This window comes from Typopeltis vanoorti, chromosome 12, assembly GCF_054136105.1.
Source record: "Typopeltis vanoorti isolate ZY-2024b chromosome 12, IOZ_Tvanoo_1.0, whole genome shotgun sequence".
Taxonomy (NCBI): Eukaryota; Metazoa; Arthropoda; class Arachnida; order Uropygi; family Thelyphonidae; genus Typopeltis; species Typopeltis vanoorti.
In genome coordinates, this window is record NC_143560.1 from 43,330,055 (window position 1) to 43,346,324 (window position 16,270).

Sequence of the window (16,270 nt, forward strand, 5' to 3'; positions counted from 1 at the left end):
CCGCCTGAAAAACATACCTTGTGCATTCTATCCTCTAGCACACCTTTAATATTGGAGTCGCTATATAACGCCACTCGCTCATCTTTCGTTAAATTTGGTTAAAGCACGTATTAATTTATTTGTAAAAAGATTAGTAGTGTCATTGTGGTGTGATATGTTCCTCCCAGCTTAGTATACTGTACTGTATAACAGTTTGTATCCAGGTGAAATATAATGTTCTTAACATTGTCAGAGCTAAAAATTTCTTTAAGAAGACTCGAGGTAGCATAAATCTTACTTTGTTGCGTACTTCTATAATATATGGTTTCCAGCTTAAGTTGCTGTCTATTTTTAATCCTAGGTAGGTTATAGTATTCACATTTTCTATCCCCATACAGTTATAATTTTACTTACTTTTATAATTCCAGTTATGTAGGAATATAGGAATGGAAAATTTGGTTTTACTATTAGGTGTATTTTCGAGTTTAACAATTATAAATTTTGTTTTTCCAGCATTGAGAGTTAGTTTGTTCACATGAAACCAATTTGTCACCATTTGCAAATCTCTCATAGACAGGCTTATACGTTGGTTATGCATTTCTAAATCACTTAGAGAATTGAACAACGTAGATTCGAATATAAATTAAATTATACTTTAATAAATATTTCCGATATTTCGGCAACGTCACGTTGCCATTTTCAAAAGAAACTTACAAAAAGGCACATGCACGCAGGCACTACAACACAGTAACTGAGAATGAAGATATGAAGCTATCGTTCTCCTAGAAGTCCTGATGGTGCCCTCTAGCGGGCTAAGTAGGTGTTCTTGGCCGTTGGTCTGCTGATGTATGCCTCCCAAATTTGGGGCAGTCGCATACAACCAAATTTGTTGAGGTTTGGAGAGTTTCTTAGGGATGAGGGTGATTCCATAAATAGTCTTTTGAATTTGTATTTGCTACGGTGTATTACTGTAGCTTTCTTCCACCGTATTCTGTGGTGTGTATCCAGAGCATGGTCTGCAAGACCAGAATGGCTGTACTTGTGAAACTTGTAGTCCTTGTGTTCAGAAATTCTGATATTCGCTGTCCTGCCTGTTTGGCCAAAGTACGACAGTTTACAACTGCAAGGGACCTGGTATACACCAGGTAGGTCTAGGGGAAGTGGTTGGTCTTTGGTGGAACGGATAAGGAATGGGAATGGATTTTAGAGTAATCTTTGTTGTGGAGGGGGGGAGGGGGGCTGTGGTTTGTAGGTTTTAATATTTTTTGAATTTTTTTTTTGGGGGGGGGGGTAGCCATTGGCTGAGAAAGTGTTGAGGATGTGATTTAGTTTAGTGTTTAGGGCCATGTCGTTAGAACAGATTAGTTTAGCCCTGTTGTATAGTGTTTTCACCACTCCATATTGTTGTGAGGGGGGGGTGATTGTTGGTGAATATATCTACCTGTATGGGTGGGTTTTCTGTAAACTGAGAAAACCAAGGTTCCATCAGGCTGGCAGGTGACTAGTGGGTTTGGGAAAAGGAGGCTGTTGTTTTCCTCTTTTTCCAGGGTGAACTTAATTCTGGTTGTTTGGTTGATTAAGTGTGTTAAGAAGGAGTGTATCAGAGCCATGTGGTCAAATAGCAAGCACATCATCAACGTAGCAAAGCCATATGGTTGGGTTTTGTGGGGCTGAGGCTAAGGCTTTTTCTTCAAAGGTCTTTGAAGAAAAAATTTTCCCTGCCAAACAAAATAGCCTAAGTTCATTGTGAACTGAAACAGGGCTGAGATATCGGGAGAAAATTTAGCTTGGATTAGCTCTAAAGTTTCCTTGAGTGAAACATTTGTGAATAAGGAGGAGACATCAAAGCTGACCATTATGTCAGTATGTTGGAGTGTAAGGTTTTCTATGCTGGCTTTGAAATGGGCTGAGTTTTTTATGTGTGATGGTGTGTTGCCAGTATAGAGGGTGTGAGCTCTTTGGCCAAATGTTTAGCTAGTTTGTATGTGGGGGAATCAATGCCATCCACTATTGGACGTAATGGCACATTTTCTTTATGTATTTTTGGGAGTAGAATTTCTGAACACAAGGACTACATCCGGTTTCACGAGTACAGCCATTCTGGTCTTGCAGACCATGCTCTGGATACACATCACAGAATACGGTGGAAGAAAGCTACAGTAATACACCGTAGCAAATACAAATTCAAAAGACTATTTATGGAATCAGCCTCAGCCCTAAGAAACTCTCCAAACCTCAACAAATTTGGTTGTATGCGACTGCCCCAAATTTGGGGGGCATACATCAGCAGACTTTCAGCCCAACAACCAACGGCCAAGAACACCTACTTAGCCCGCTAGAGAGCACCATCAGGACTTCTAGGAGAACGATAGCTTCATATCTTCATTCTCAGTTACTGTGTTGTAGTGCCTGCATGCACGTGCCTTTAAGTTCCTTTAAGTTACTTTTGAAAATGGCACGTGCCATTTTCAAAAGTAAGTTCCTTTTGAAAATGGCAATGTGACGTTGCCGAAATATCGGAAAGATTTATTAAAGTATAATTTAATTTATATTCGAATCTATGTTGTTCAATTCCCTAAGTGATTTAGAAATTCCAAATCTCTGTTCACCATATTTTTAATTTCATTTACAGAATTTGCATTGAAATGAATGCAGTATCATCAAAGGTGTTTACTTTACTTGATAACTGTAGGTCACAGAAGTTGTTGATGTAAATTATAAATAGTACTGGCCCAAGCACAGAATCTTGGTGAACACCACATTTTACCTGATGAAATTGCTATAACTTTTGTTGATTTTTACTGCTTGTGATCTAGACATTAAATAACTCCTAAACCAGTCATGTTCACAGTTTCTAATTCCTATATTCTTGAGTTTTTTTAATAAAATATCATCATGGGATATTGTGTCAAAAGCTTTCTTCAGGTCTAGAAATACTGCTAAAGTTAGTTTGTGTTGGTCTTGTGATGAATAAATCAAGTTTGTGAAGTTCAGGAGCATGCTCAGTGTTTTTTTCCCTAAAAAAGTTACTACCATACTTAAATATAAAGAGCCAACAGGCTTCATTTCGGCGATATAAACATTATTCAAATTAAGGGGATATTAAATCCCACATTGTTTTAAAACCAAATAAGAAACTCAAGGATTGGAATCAGAGAGTTTCATGCCGAATATAGTAAACTATAAAAGTATCGGCGGCCACTAGCGTGAGCTAATGCAAGTAGTCCTAGTACGTAGTACAATCTCAGTGAACTCGTTGCAAAGGTGAGGAAAGTTCTGATCGCTAATCTTGGTATTTTCCATAATGTAAAAACGCATTTCCTAGGAAATGTATGCTGTTATTACATTATGGTGGGAGGTCACTACCCACACTGATTTCAGCCTTTTTGATTCTTCATCAGTAAGTAGCTAGACCAAATAGATACCAAAGGGTATAGCAAAAAGAACTTATATACTCTGCTATTGGAATTGTCAAACAGGTGCAACCATTAAGTTACTTAAATATAAAGAGCCAATAGGCTTCATTTCAGTGATATAAACATTATTCAAATTAAGGGGATATTAAATCCCACATTGTTTTAAAACCAAATAAGAAACTCAAGGATTGGAATCAGAGAGTTTCATGCCGAATATAGTAAACTATAAAAGTATCGGCGGCCACTAGCGTGAGCTAATGCAAGTAGTCCTAGTACGTAGTACAATCTCAGGCAACTCGTTGCAAAGATGGGGAAAGTTCTGATCGCTAATCTTGGTATTTTCCATAATGCAAAAACACATTTCCTAGGAAATGTATGCTGTTATTACATTATGGTGGGAGGTCACTACCCAGACCAGTTTCAGCCTTTTTGAGGCTTCATCAGTGAGTAGCTAGGCCAAATAGATACCAAAGGGTATAGCGAAAAGAATGATATTTATAGCGATACTTTTATAGTTTACTATATTCGGCATGAAACTCTGATTCCGATCCTTGAGTTTCTTATTCGGTTTTAAAACAATGTGGGATTTAATATCCCCTTAATTTGAATAATGTTACTACCATATTCATTCTTCCTTTTGATTTATAGATAATGTGCATGCGCCAACTATGGTAGAGTTAGGTTAGGTTAGGTAAGTACAGACAGAGGATGGAAGATTCTTTAAAAGCACGTGCATTGCTAGTAGCCGTGGTCGATTATTCCGTACATCCTGTTTTAAAATATTTCATAAAGTAAATTATTATTTGTTTATATTTTTTGTTATTAGATCTGAATTACCCATGGAAGACAGAATACTTCTTGGAGAAAATCCTACACAGTGCAGTTCAAGCTTGAAGTGGTAGAAGTAGCAAAGGAAAAAAGGGAATCGTGAAGCTGATAGATTGTTCAGTATTGGAGAAAGTAGTGTTCGTGAATGGCGAAAGGCTGAAACAGTCCTGAAATGTTTACATACGAGGAAACATGCTATGAGATTTAGAAGGTGCTTGTGGCCAACCATAGAAAAATTCTGTTTGATTGGGTTGTTAGTGAAAGAGCTAAAGGTATGAGAATATCTACTGTCCGTGTGTTGCAGGAATTGAAAAGAATTGCACAAAACGATAATATAAAGGATTTCAAGGCCTACCCATCTTGGGTTTTTGGATTTATGAAGAGAAACAATTTAAGTGTGTGCTCGTCCACTAGTGTTGGACAAAATTTGCTGTGCAACTGGGAAGCAAAAGTAGCTAAATTTCTTTTGTTTTTGAGAGAAAACTTGTATGGGTTTGATACTTGTCACTTTGGGAATATGGATGAGGTTCCCATAAGTTTTGACATGCCTAGTTCTAGATTGTGAATCTGAAGGGAGCAAAAGGGGTTTCAGTTGCTACAGCAGGGCACGAAAGGTCTAACTTTACTGTGGTTCTCTGCGTAACTGCAGATGGTTCCAAACTGCCACCAATGGTGTTTTTCAAAAGAAAGACTGTTCCAAAAGGTTGTGATTCCAAAGATATTATTGTTACTGCTAATGATAAAGGTTGGATAAATTCCGAGGTTATGAAATTTTGGTTGGAGAATGTGTGATGAAAGAGATAAATGACATTTTTCAACCCAAAATCTTTGTTAGTGTTGGATTCGTGTGGGGCACACACACAACAGCAGAAGTTAAAACAATTGTAAGTATTCCAAATTGGCCGTCATTCCAGGTCATTTAACAAAAAATCTCCATCCCCTTGATCTTGCAGTAAATAAACCATTCAAAGACAATCTGTGGGCTAAGTGGGAAGACTGGATGATGAATGGCATCCATGAATATAACAAAACAGGGCACATGAAAAGAACATCATATAAAGATATAGTTACATGGATTGTAGAAAGTTGGGCTGCTGTAAGTGAAAATTGTGTTAGAAGTGGTTTATTAAAGCACCAGGGAATGCAGTGGTGTCCAGTAACAATGATTATGAAGCTGAAGAAATACCAAACGAAATTTTTAATGCAATTGATTCTTTCAATATTGAGTCTGATGAAGAATTTTTTGGATTTGAATAGTGTAATGTTCAATAAATATTAAGTAATACTTCTACCTTAGTTCTGTTATTACATTTGATTTACCTCTCATGCCTTTCTAATGTATACCGCGCATGTTCATTTTTAACGAATTTAGACTTTTTTGTATAGATAATGCACATGTTATCTATCGAAAAATGCGGTAATCTATTTTTTTTACTAATTTCTCCACTATTTTCGACAGCGTTCTTAAATTTTGCTGAAAACACACCATTCATCATCGATAGATTGAAGATAGATATCAAAGGAGCTATCAGACATTCCTAGCACTCCCGCACAATTCTGACATTAATACTATCTTGGCCTGGAGCAGAAAAGTTTTAAAGTTTCATTATAATGTTTTTAATTTCTTTCTCACAAGTAGAAAAAATGTACTTTGAACTCTAATTTCTTTTAAGTCCTCAACTTACAGATGGAATATTAGGACTATTTACAAGTTTTTCATTGGTGGTTACAGAGTAATTATTAAATCTGTCTGCTAACATTCTTTCACTGTTTAAATCTATTATTATTATTATTATTATTATTATTATTATTACGATTACGGGTATCTCCATGGAGTCAGTAGACTCATCGCGGGAGACCCAAACTAGCAAAACAATATCTGTCATATCTCTTCTTGAATTCATTTACAGACGAAGAGCTCACAACTAAGTCAGGCAATGAATTCCACTCATTCACCACCCTCCAGGCAAAAAACCTTGTTCTAACATCCTTGTTAACCACACTCTTCTTTAATTTCCAGGGATGACCTCTTGTTCTTATATCACTATCACACAGCTGAAACATTTCCCCTGCATTCAATCCTATAAAAACCTTTCAGTAATTTATATCATATCCCCTCTTCTCCACCTATCAATCAACCTCTGCAATCCACAAGTTCTCAATCTATCAATGCAGGGAGCATTTTTTACATCACTTACCAACTTAGTCACTCTTCTCTGAACCCTCTCCGCAGCCTCCTCATCTCCAAGGAATCCAGGTGACCAGACCTGAGCACAGTAATCCAAATGTGGAAGTATCAATGCTTTATAAAGGGGAATAATAACCTCTTTATCTCTGGATGTCAGTGTGTTCCTCAACAACCAAGTAATCCTATGTGCAATCTTGGACACCTTAGCAATGTGTCCTCCGAACTTCATCTCCCTATCTATCACCACTCCTAAGTCCCTATCCTCATCAATCTTTTGGAGTACTCTTTCATCAATGTAATACACAGCTGGTAATCTTTTAATCCCAAAATGCATGAATTTACACTTTTCCACATTGAACTGACATCCATTACCTTTTGCCCATTCTACCAGCTTATTTAAATTATCCAGCAAACTTTCAACATCAGCTTGATTTTTTATTGCACTACCCAACTTTGCATCATCAGCAAACAACTGAATATCTCTCTATCACACAGGTTTCAGATTCCTATTTGTATATATCATTTATATACAAATTAAACAACAATGGCCCAAGCACAGAGCCCTGAGGCACACCACTGGTCACTGCCTCATCCTGGACTCTGCTCCTCCATACACCACCTTCTGGTATCTCTTCTCCCTGAGCCATTCTCTTATCCATATCACCAATTTAGTATCCATTCCCATCTGCTCCAATTTGCATAACAGTGTTCCATGGGGTATCCTGTCAAAAGCCTTAGCAAAATCCAGAAGTACCACTGTGTAGCCAGTTCCTTTGTCCAACTCAGATGTCATTCTATTATGAAAAGTTAATAGATTTGCTAAGGCAGGATCTACCTTTAACAAAACCATGTTGGCCTCTATAGAGTATCATATCCTGATCCACCCATTCTTGAATTTTGTCTTTAACCAACTTTTCCAATACTTTTACCACTACTCCTGAGATGGTGATTGGTCTGTAATTAACAACTGCAGTTTTAGAGCCACCTTTATGCAAAGGAACCACTTTGCCTAACTTCCACTCCCTAGAGACCATACCAGAGTTCAAACTTAAGTTAAATATCCAAGTAAGAGGGGTTGACAATTCCTTTGCACATTAACGCAACACCCGAGCTGATATTCCATCTAAACCTATAGCAGTGTTTGCATTTAAATTTTGCAGTATATTAAATACCTCTGATTTCTTAGCTTCAATTTTCCTATTAGTTATTGCTACAGGTACAGAGATATCCTCACTTGAGTGATAGACTTTTGAAAAGTGATCACTCAGTAACTTGACTATTACATCTGATTTTGTCACCTCAATACCATCAGCACACCCACTAAAGTTATCCTTCCGAAGTCATCTTCCATTTACTTGCCACATAGCGGAAGAACTCTTTGGGATTACCCTTGATCTCTTTGGCTAAGGTCTTCTCATAATCTGATTTAGCTTTTCTTACTATGCTGGTAACCTTCCTAGCTTGAGCCTTGTACTGCTCATGGGTGTACCAATCGCCTTTCTCCTTGTAAATTCTCCATATCATTTTCTTTTTTTTTGCAGGTCAAGCTTGATACTACTGCTTATCCATCTAATGCCTGTCTTGTTTGACTTCCTGACCATGGGGACACAATCTGATATTGCTTTCCTCAGATACCCGCTGATTTCATCCCATGCACTGCTAACATCTTTCCCCTGCGATATGTTCTGTCATGGGATGGCTGCAATCTCACTCCAAAGCTTGTTATAATTGCCTAACTGTAGTTCTGTATATACCCCTTCTTAACAGAAAAATCCACAGATTTTGCAACCTCCCAAGTCAATACCACATGATCGCTTTCACCAATTGGAGGTAACGAGGACACCTTACTTATGCTTATATCCTCTGAACCAATAACCAGGTCCAACACTCTGACACCACGTGTCCCTTCAGTTATGTGCTGTTTCAAGTAATTATCTCGTAGAAGATGTATGAACTCCATTTCCTTTTTGTTACGTGATATTTCCTCCTTCCAATTTGTATCACCATAATTAAAATCCTCCATAATAATCACTAAACATGCACTCATTGCACTAATTTGCTGATGCATGAATTCAATATCTCCCCCTATACTCCCTGGCCTATAGCAGCATCCAGCTGTATATTTGGTTGCATTGGTCACTATTTCACACCAGACCACCTCATGTGATTATGATTGCTTGCTATATGATTGCTCTCCTCATTACTAAATCTTGGAAGTGTTGGTTCTCAGATATTTTTGCCCAGTATATTGTTTACTAATTTCCATTGTTTTTTGGCACCACCTTCACATTTCAAAAATTCATTACAGTAATACTCGTGTTTTTCCTTCTTTCCTTTTTCGACTTACTTGGTTCCTATAATATCTGAAGCTATTCTCATAGCTTCATTGTGAGGGTATTTTTTGTGTTTTTTATTTTTTTTTAATCTCTTAGTTTTTTACATTGTTTTATGTCTTGCATTATCCATGGCTTCGCTAGTTTGCACCTGTTTCCTTGGAGTATGACAGTGCCATGTTGTATTTCAGTATCTAATATGTTAATGAATTTGCAGTAAGCATCATCAACATTGGTTTCAGATTGCATTTGCTCCCAGGGTATGATACTTAATTTATGTTTTAGCACACTGTAGTTTATTCTAGGATAATGGATGCTGACATCTTTTGTGTCTGTAGATGCTGACTGTAGATGGATTCTTATGGCTATCAGAAAGTGATCTGTGATTAGCTGTTTTAACATTGCTGTCTTGGTTTTAGTCAGACTTTGTGTTCTTACAAACACATGATCCAAACACAAAGCACAGCCATTAAAATCCTCTTTGGGATATTTACATGTTGCTCAAAGCCATACATGGCTAATAAATACATGAAATTGAGAGAATAACGGCTGTCACTTAGCAGATCAGTATTTATGTCACCAATTATGATAACATTATCATGATCGATGTCATGTAGTATGGTGTCCAGTTCTTATGTAAAGTCATAAGGCATAAAAGAATGAGATCTATAAACAGCCATTATCTAGTAATTGTAATTCTCTATAAATATTAACATTCTTGGCTGTTTCCATTTTTGTACTGCTAATGTGTACTGCTTTATACAAAAAATGGAAGTGAAAAGCATATGCCATCTTCTCAGGCAAACTTCAATATAATGAGTAGTTTGAGGAATATTCAGTTCTTTGGCAGATGATGCAAAGTTTTTGCCATAAAGAATGACACAATATTAATATCATTGTACTGACCAGAAAATTTTCAATAGGCTTAGAGTTTGGAGTTTGGCAGACAAATGAGATTTCACTCTTGCTGATAATTAAGTTCTACACATTCAAATACGGAGGTGGAATGCCAGATACACCATTTGTAAAGCTATGTGAAAGAAGTGGAGGGGACACTGATGGATCAGGAGCTGTTGGGAAAGCCAGTTTGAGAGTTCTGATAATTGCCATGATGAAAATGATTGATAGAGACAAACGAGGCTATTGTTCTGTTGATCAAACTAAATTTGGGATACACTGCACAGATTTGATCACCTGGTTTTGAAGAGGATGAGGAACATTCTGAACAGGATGAAAGATGATTGATTAATAAATATATCAAGACGTTCAAATGTTGATGGTGATGTCAGATTGATTAAATGTGATTGCAAAGCATAGGAGACAGAAGGTAATGAGTTGAGAGAAATTACTTGCATTTCTGACAACGTTCTTGTGTTACCCTCTTATAGAAAATATAAGAGGGAAAGACAAGAACATTGCCTTCCCTGAGTTGTATAAAAGATTGATGAGTAAGGAACTGAGAAGTAATTTTTTTTTTTACTCAAGAAGTGCAGAGGATATTGAGTGAATGAAATACACTGTATTGGATATAACTAGAACAGAGACAGGTAGCAAATAAGTTTAAGGCACTATATAATGGCCATAGTGATAGTTAATGAATACATACTTCTTATAGTGAGAGTCTTCTTAGTATGGAAGTGTGATGATAATAGTAATAATCTTATAAGGAGCATAAATTGCTATTCCTTAGTGATGTTCAAGAAAATCTAGTCACCTGCAAGAATATGAACATCAGATAAGTAATTTTTTGGTAAAATTAAACGGTTTGAAATGTACATATTGTCAATATTCTTTTAATATACTACATGCAAACATGTATATATGTTTTTCAAGTACTAGTTATAAGTGCCTATGTTCTACATAATTTAGGATCATGCATTAATCCTATGAAAAGATATAAAACTGAACATATATAAAAATCTGATAAGTGTAGTGGAATTTTTTCAACCTATCTTAGGTCAAATTTGTTATATGTGTGATAAATTAAAACGAATACTGTGATTATTATATAATAATTAAAATTTGTCACAATTTTAGGCACAATTCATTTGCTTATTTTGATTGTAATTATTTGTATAAGCATCTTATATTTTGATATAAAAATAGCATTTTATAGTAGCTGGTTGTTTTTGACAGATCCCGATTAATATTTTATTGTTATTGTTACTCTTAGCCATATGGATTTGTTATGTATGCAACCAGAGTATCTTTCCTCCCTTCTGACCCAGCAGTGTTAAATATTCCTGGACTCAGAGATAGAGGTTATGTGTTTGTGGATAAGGTAAGTTTGTGTGTGTGTTTGTGTCTATATATGCATAATAAATAATAAACAGTACAGATGATGCAAAGTTGGGATGAACCATAAAGAGTAGTGATGATGTTGTGGCCTTACAAGAAAACTTGAATAAATTGTGTGATTGGACACGGAAATGGGGATTCGAGTTCAATGTTGCAAAATGTAAGGTTTTAAAATTTGGAAAACAAAGATGGGATGCAGAATTTATGCTTGGTGAGAATATATTGTTGGAGGTAGAGGAAATAAGAGATCTCGAGGTGAGTGTGGATAAGGATCTAAAATTTAGGGGACACATCGCCAAAATTGTGAAGATAACACAAAGGCTTCTGGGAATGATGCAGAGGACACTGACGTGTAGAAGTAGGGAGATTCTTGTTCTCTTGAGGCTTTGATTGGGCCACACAGGGACTATTGTGTCCAGATTTGGTCATTGGGTTTTCAGAAAGATGAAGAGATGCTGGAAACGGTCCAAAGGTGACTAACTAAGGTAGTTTTTGACCTCTGGAATGTCGAGTATGAGGAAAGATTGAGAAGATGTAACTTGCAGAGTCTGGTGGACAGGAGGAAGAGGGGAGATATGATGGAGACCTACAAGTTGGTAAGAGGTTGTTATAGGATCAATGCTGGAGAAGTTCTACAGAGAATAGTGAGAGATCAGGGGAGAACCAGAGGTAATCCCTGGAAACTGTATAAAGAGTGTGTGAGTAGAGGAGTGAGAGGCAGGTTTTTTCATGCAGAGTTGTGAATGATTGGAATGCCTTGCCTGAGTGTGTGGTGTCTGCAAGAAGTTTGAGTGTGTTTAAGACATGATATGATGAGATGTGTGTGTGTGTGATAAAAGGACCTTCCAGATGAGTCTTTTACTCCATGAGGTCTTGGGGTAATAATAATAATAATAATAACAATAAATACCATAGCAAACTCACATTAACTATAAGAACAGTTTTTGTATTAGACAGTCAAATTGGAATGTGGTCATCCCAATTTGACTGTTTGCTATAGTGAATTTTCCTTAGAACAGCTCCCACAAAATAGGCAAATTGGCCATAAGAATACAATTTACAGACATAATATGCTGGCTTCATAGCCTTAGTTGCTTTGGTCATAAATCCAAATCATCCAACCAGCCCAGAATAGTATTGTGTCTATGGGTTTAGTAAGGGGTTTTTCAGTAGTTTAAGGCTTTTCATAACTGTTTGAATGTTTGTGATAGTCTTTAGGTGGGAGATAAATTTCATCACCTGGTGTGAGACCATCGCTCCATTTATTGGAGACCTGAAGTGGCTTAAAAAGTTCCATATTTGATTTCGAGAGCAGGGTTTCTGGACTATGTAAACAGTAAGTTAATATTAAGACATATATAAAGTCAATAAAATAGAAAAAATCTTTAGCCGATGTATGGTACAAATGTGCTTATAAAGTTACAAATAAAACCTTTCATGGTGGGAGCCGTATATAAAAAAAAAATAAATAAATAAAAAATTGTGTGTTTGCTGTATTAATCAACAGTGTATGCATTATAGTCTGTAATGTCTACTATATACATTGACATCAACAGTATGTAATAGATATTTGCCACTATAGCTGAGAGATTTCATCATGTGTCACATGCATGGAAAGGGGGAACTATGTTTATATCCTATCTTTGATGGGAGGAATTTTTGAACCATTTAGTATTATTTCTATTATCATTGCATACATATGCACTTTAAGGTGTCCAAGGATCCTCCCTAATTTAGATGGCACCAAAGCACCTGCTATACCTGCCCTACCTCTCTCTTTGAACACATAGTCTGAAGCTCTCACAGTCCACTATAACTTATCCCACTTCTTTGCAATATGATGTGGTCATCCAAATCTAAACCTTCACATGTTTATTGACTATACCTTCCTATACAAAATCCTTACTAACTTCTTCCTTTCTATTTACCTGTCTCCCTTACTTCACGTATTAACATCTGAATTTTATTACCTGGATTTGAATGCTGTCTCTAGGACCCCTTTATAAGTGGTTTTCAACTGTAAGTGTTCTACAGGAGATGAAAAACCTGAGTTTCTCCTTAAAACTCGGTTTTTTTTTTCATCCTTTAAAACAGATAAGCTAGCCAGAAGAACACACACACACACACACAACGTAATCCACTGTCCTTATAGCCGTAGTTGCTTTGACTGTAATTACAAATAACAGTTTATTTTTTATCATGCTTGGAGGTTTCCTCATTCCTGTGAAAGCATTCAGTCACAGTAACTATTTCAGCAGATTACTAGCCAATACTAGCAAATTACTAGCCAATTTTTTCAGTCCAAAATCTATATTCTTGCACTCGTCAGTTGAACTGACATCATTCCCCCTTGCCATTGTCCATAATACCAGTTCGCTGAATCATCCTACAAGGATTTTGTATCAGAAATGTTCCTTTATCCCAATTTTCCTAATTTTCTAGCATAGACAAGAAATTGGACGTTACTGTTCACATTATTTCCAGTGTTTTTATTATTATTATTTAACAAGTTGAATAGCATTGACCCAGGGATAAAACCCTGTGGGACTTCACTGTTACCTTCATCCTCATAGAAATAGCCCTTCCCATACATTATTTTCTGATACTTGTCAATCAGCCATTCTCCTATTCACCACAAGCCTGTTCTATCTATTTCATCTTATATAACAACTTTCTTTTTAATATTCTGTCAAATTTCTTTGTGAAGCCCAGTAATAACATAGCATATCCAGCACTTGTTAAACTAAGACCTACCCTCAATCTATCTCATATTTCAGTCCATTCATATTTCCAGTGTTTTTATTATTATTATTTAACAAGTTGAACAGCATTGACCCAGGGATAAAACCCTGTGGGACTTCACTGTTACCTTCATCCTCATAGAAATAGCCCTTCCCATACATTATTTTCTGATACTTGTCAATCAGCCATTCTCCTATTCACCACAAGCCTGTTCTATCTATTTCATCTTATATAACAACTTTCTTTTTAATATTCTGTCAAATTTCTTTGTGAAGCCCAGTAATAACATAGCATATCCAGCACTTGTTAAACTAAGACCTACCCTCAATCTATCTCATATTTCAGTCCATTCATTTCTGAATATGGACTCTCTAACCATTATAAATGGTTAGAGCCTCATGTTGGAAGGAAGTGAGATCACATCGAAGAAAGAAAATGGAATTTATACACTACTGAGAGATGACTACATGAGGCAGCATGTAATGAAGGGGACTCGAGGTGCAAAAGTATTGAACCTGGTCATAGGATCAGAAGAACTATCCATAACCAAGGTGGCCACATTGCTTCCAATTGAGGGAAAGCAACCATACTGTCTTGACATGGAAGATTGTAAAAAATAAGGAATATTCTGACAAGAAGAGGTATATGTGGAACTACAAGACAAGTGATTACGAAAATCTTAGTAGAAAGCTCAAGGCTGTGCCATAGTATAAAACCCTGCAAAGGAAGGATATTAGTAGTGCATGGGAGATAGTTAAGGAGCATCTAGAAGTAACTATATTAAATTGTATATCTAAGGTAAGGAGTGTTAATCAGGTAGGAGTTAGATGGATGAGTAATATCATTAAGCATGAGCTTCATAAAAAATAAATGCTGTGGAGGATATATAAGGAGAAAGGTAACCAGCAAACACATGAACAGTATAAGGATCAGAGAAGAAAAGTGATCAGTATGGTAAGGCAGGCAAAATCAGATTACGAGAAGAAACTAGTTGTGCAGGCCATAGGAAATCCCAAAGAGTTCTTTTGTTATGTGGCAAATAAGAGGAAGAATGACTTTGGAAGAATAACCTTAATGAGTGCTGATGGTGATGAGTTAACAGAAGAAGATAAAGTAGTTGTGTTCTTAGTAACCACTTTGCAAGGGTATATCATTCAAGTGAGAATAATGCTGTAACATATGTGACAGAGACTGATGTGAGAACAGAGGTGGATGAATTGAAGGTTCTTGGGATATTGCAGAGTCTCAATGTAAATACATCTGTGGGATTAGATGGTTTATCAGCTCGTGTTTTGCAAGAGCCTTCCTAGCTCAGTCAGAAAGGCCCAGGTTCGATTCCCATCCAAGATGTGAGGAACCTTTATTTGGTCTCTTTCAACTAAAGGTGAGCTAGTGCTGGTCTCATACGGAGTTAGGTTTTTTTCACCTGGAAACTCTGGTTTTTCATCTCCCAGAACAGGCAAACTAGTCCTCTGAACACACACTTATGCAATCATTAAAAAAAAAAAAAAAATCATCCCCTCCCGCAAATGCCAGACTCTGCAGCAAGCCAGTTGGGATTTCCCACAGTAGCATAAATCATAGCGGACCCTGCACCAAGTGGGATAAGATCAGCTCACATTTTGCAAGAATGTGCAAGGGAGCTGGCAGTGCCTCCAACTAGGCTCTTTAATTTACCTACATTCTGGTAGGCTTGAGGGAGTACAAAGAGGGCAAAAGCATTCCCTTGCATAAGTAAGGTTCTAAGACTTCAGTTACAAATTATAGACCAGTCAGTATTTCAGAGTAGTGGTAAAAGTACTGTAAAAATTGGTAAAAAGAGAATTCAAAGTTGAGTCGATAAGAATATGATTGTCTATGAGGGGTGGCATTGCTTTGTGAAGAGTTGGTCGTACCTTTGTAATTTATTAACTTTCTATAACAGACTGGTGACTGAGTTGGATAAAGAAAATGGCTATACAATGATTTTGCAAAGGCAGTTGACCAAATACTTCATGGAATTCTGTTATACAAATTAGAACAAATGGGGATGGATATGACACTTCTTGTGTGGATAAGAGGATAGCTGCTTGACAGATATCAAAAAATAGCATATGGAGGAGGAGGAGGAGAATCCAAGAGAAAGCAGGTGACTAGTGGTATGGTGCAAGGGTCTGTGCTAGGACCACTACTGTTTATTTTGTACATAGATGATATAGGAAATAATCTGAAAGGAAATATTCATTTGTTTGCTGATAATGCAAAATTAAAATGTAAATTTATACATTTTGGGATAAATCGATCACAAGCTGCATACCACATTGATGGAACTGTATGCCAGGAAATAGATGAATTTAGGGATTTATATATATAGAGAGAGAGAGATGAAGTTTAGAGGGCATAATTATAAGGTTGCTGATAAGATTACTAGGCTATCGAAGAACACACTAATAATAATAATAATAATTATTATTATTATCAACAGACGTCCATGAAGTCAAGAGACT

At 36.6% G+C, this 16,270-nt stretch overlaps 1 protein-coding gene across 3 annotated transcripts in view; it reads left to right on the plus strand.

Annotated features, from left to right (window-relative positions):
• The window catches only part of LOC150100738 (beta-galactosidase-like), a 381,618-nt gene that overhangs the window by 315,812 nt on the left and 49,536 nt on the right, over window positions 1-16,270 (plus strand). For all 3 annotated transcript variants that reach the window (XM_090401983.1, XM_090401982.1, XM_090401984.1), the window contains one exon: window positions 10,918-11,025. In XM_090401983.1, coding sequence (XP_090258109.1) covers window positions 10,918-11,025 — 108 coding nt within the window. The remainder of the gene's footprint in view (window positions 1-10,917; window positions 11,026-16,270) is intronic.